This window comes from Austrofundulus limnaeus, unplaced genomic scaffold (assembly GCF_001266775.1).
Source record: "Austrofundulus limnaeus strain Quisiro unplaced genomic scaffold, Austrofundulus_limnaeus-1.0 Scaffold204, whole genome shotgun sequence".
NCBI classification, from domain to species: Eukaryota; Metazoa; Chordata; class Actinopteri; order Cyprinodontiformes; family Rivulidae; genus Austrofundulus; species Austrofundulus limnaeus.
In genome coordinates, this window is record NW_013952606.1 from 13,175 (window position 1) to 15,948 (window position 2,774).

The 2,774-nt window shown below is 36.0% G+C and overlaps 1 protein-coding gene across 1 annotated transcript in view; it reads left to right on the top strand.

The window, feature by feature from the left end:
• Positions 1-1,658, top strand: part of LOC106524844 (uncharacterized) — a gene marked incomplete in the record, with an annotated part of 13,438 nt that extends 11,780 nt beyond the window's left edge. The window contains 2 exon segments of the mRNA XM_014018834.1: positions 797-1,073; positions 1,192-1,658. Coding sequence (XP_013874288.1) covers positions 797-1,073; positions 1,192-1,338 — 424 coding nt within the window.
• Between the last annotated feature and the right edge of the window lie 1,116 nt (positions 1,659-2,774).

A 2,774-nucleotide genomic window follows, 5' to 3' on the forward strand; every position in this document is an offset into this window, starting at 1 on the left:
GTTGTATCCTTGTGCAAGACACTTCATCTGCCTTCACTTTATTCGCCTTGACTCACATATGAGTTACGTGACTTCCCATTCCTAATCCATATGGTTCAATATGACATTGGTCCACCCTTTGCAGCTAGAACAGCTTCAACTCTTCTGGGACGACTGTCCACAAGGTTTAGGAGCGTGTTTATTATAGCGTTACATTTGTGCCATCAGCTTGCGCGCGCAGTAACACTGATTTTAGAGCAGATATCAATATGAACAAACAAAAGGCTTTTTTCATCCAATCAAAGCACTTATTGCAAATCTTCTAAACCAAGAGGCTGAAGTGACTAAATCTTAGATGTATTAAATCAGCAAAAGGTAATATATTAAATTTTTGTAGCCCAACAATATTTAGTTAAGCATCAAAATGTGGTCATTGTTGTGCATTTTAGAAAATATTTATAAAACACAGTACATTAGGAATCCTTACTTGCTGGTTTTGAAATTATTTGTAGATATTCAAATTTTACTAAGCACTCTTGATACAACAGATAACGCGAGGCTGTTCAACACGGATGTGTGGCCTATTTTTGTTGATTTCAACTTTCAAGTCAAAATCTAAATTCAGTGTCCTGGTTCGTGCATTGCCGGTTGACAGAAACATGCATTCTAGAGTTCTTGGACTTGGTGAAGTGATATTTTAGAGCAGGCCATTCATTAATTTATGTAACATTTTAATTCCAACAGTGTTTTTAAATTGATTTATTTTATCAAGTAGAATGTTTTTTTAAGGTTATTACCAATTGTATTTATTTTTCAGGATTGAGCGACTATGGCGCGACGTTTGGAATGCTGTCACCAACATATACTACGATGTTCTTCACAGGCTTGAGGGGGACAGACTCTTGGATCCCACAAGCAGTACCGACCTTTCCTGTGCACATTATGTGTTTTTGCCACAAATTCAAGCAGATTTTGATATGTTTACCGAAGGATGGAACAACCATTCACTCAGGACAGAACATAACAATACCCCTAACCAACTGTGGGAGATTGGGAAGACCCAAAGTCCAGTAAACCCCCCTGAAAATGTTGATGTAAGATTACTCAAGGCACAGGTTTTCTAATTCATTGTGAAAAATAGCATAAATGGGAAAATACTCAAACATTTTGTTTATAGATTGTTTTGAATTGATAGATGGTGTCTAATTTCAGGCTGAGAATGAAGCGGTGGACAGCACAGACATGGAACAAACTGGCGTACACCTTCCAGAACTTCAGTCTCCACTTGACAGTGAGGATTTGGAAAGATTGAGCCACCTTTTTCAATCCCATGGAACTCTCCATGTCCTATGGTGCTGACATTTACATTTCCCTTGTCCAGTATGCGGAAGGCATTGTTGAATCCAGACAGGATGTCTAGAATAGCCTAGAGCAGGGCTGTTCAACTGGCAGCCTGTTGACCACATCCCGCCCACGAGTGGACCAAGTGGTTCATTTATCTCTTAAGCCCAAAACCCGTGGTTTTCTACTTTAATTCCTATAAGTTCTTTAAAGTAGAAAACCAAGGGTTTGGGCTTAAGAGATAAATTCCTATAAGTTCTTTTGGTTAGACATAGACATGTTTGGTATCTACAGAAACATCAGAATCTTGGCTACAAGCTGGTAAAAACCCTTTTTATGAACATCCAAGACAGATAAAACTACAAGCAGTTGAAGATAAAACAATGAAAGTGAAAATAAATTAGATTTGAAAATTTGGCAAGTCAGAGATGTCAAAATAAATTTGTTAAATAGAAGGCATAATGTGTTATTTTTTAATATTGTTGTTTTTGATGTTTGTTGTTTGATGTTGTCACTACTTTGATAAGTTCTGTCTGTTGTCTTTACTGTATGATCAAATGCAGCAAAATGAACTATTTCAAATGTAACAGATCTTTGTAATTCTTGGTTTATTTACGTAACGACCTTAATGGCTGGATGTTCGGCCCTTCAGATCTTGGCCTGCATCAACTGTGGCCCCAGGATCAGTTTAGTTGAATAGCCCTGGTCTACAGTAATGCTCCAAATTAAGACAGATGTTCATATTTCTGTYGAATTATGAGGGCAATTTGTATATAGACTGTTCGAAAAAAAAGTCTGCATCAATATTTCAGTTTTAATTCAAAAAATTTTTTGTCAATTGAATTTCTGGAAGGTAAAGGTAATAGAAAGCCAACTTCATAAATACTATTGTATTTCAAATTAAATGAATCTCTTGTACACCACTTTTATGAATTTGCTTCAAACTACTTCAGATCTTACTACAGCTCTGCTGCAATGTATGGTATTCTGTTCCTAAGCCATATTTAATGAATAAAATGCAGTTACCGCAATTGTGCAGTTATGCCTATTGCTGATGTTTATGTCATAGATTTGTTACTGTAAAGTAACAAATTTGCAGACAAACTTATTTGCAGTGTGATTTACAGTCAAAAACTTTTACATTTTTGTGATAGACTGGAAACCTGTCACGTGACATACTTCACACAATCATTGCTAGAGACATGCACTTAAACTATGTCCTTGACAATTAATGAATTTTGGCTAGGGATATTTCAGGATATTTCTTTTGTGTCATGATAATATTTCAAACCCCGGAAATGATTGGGACAAACTGCCAGTTTTCATTCGTCAAAACTTGGCTTTATTGCTAATGCTGTATCTAGAAAGAAACTTCAATGTAACATCTACATTGTAACTGTAGCTTAACATTTAATACACTGCAAAAACTGTCCATCTTACCAAGTTTTAAAATC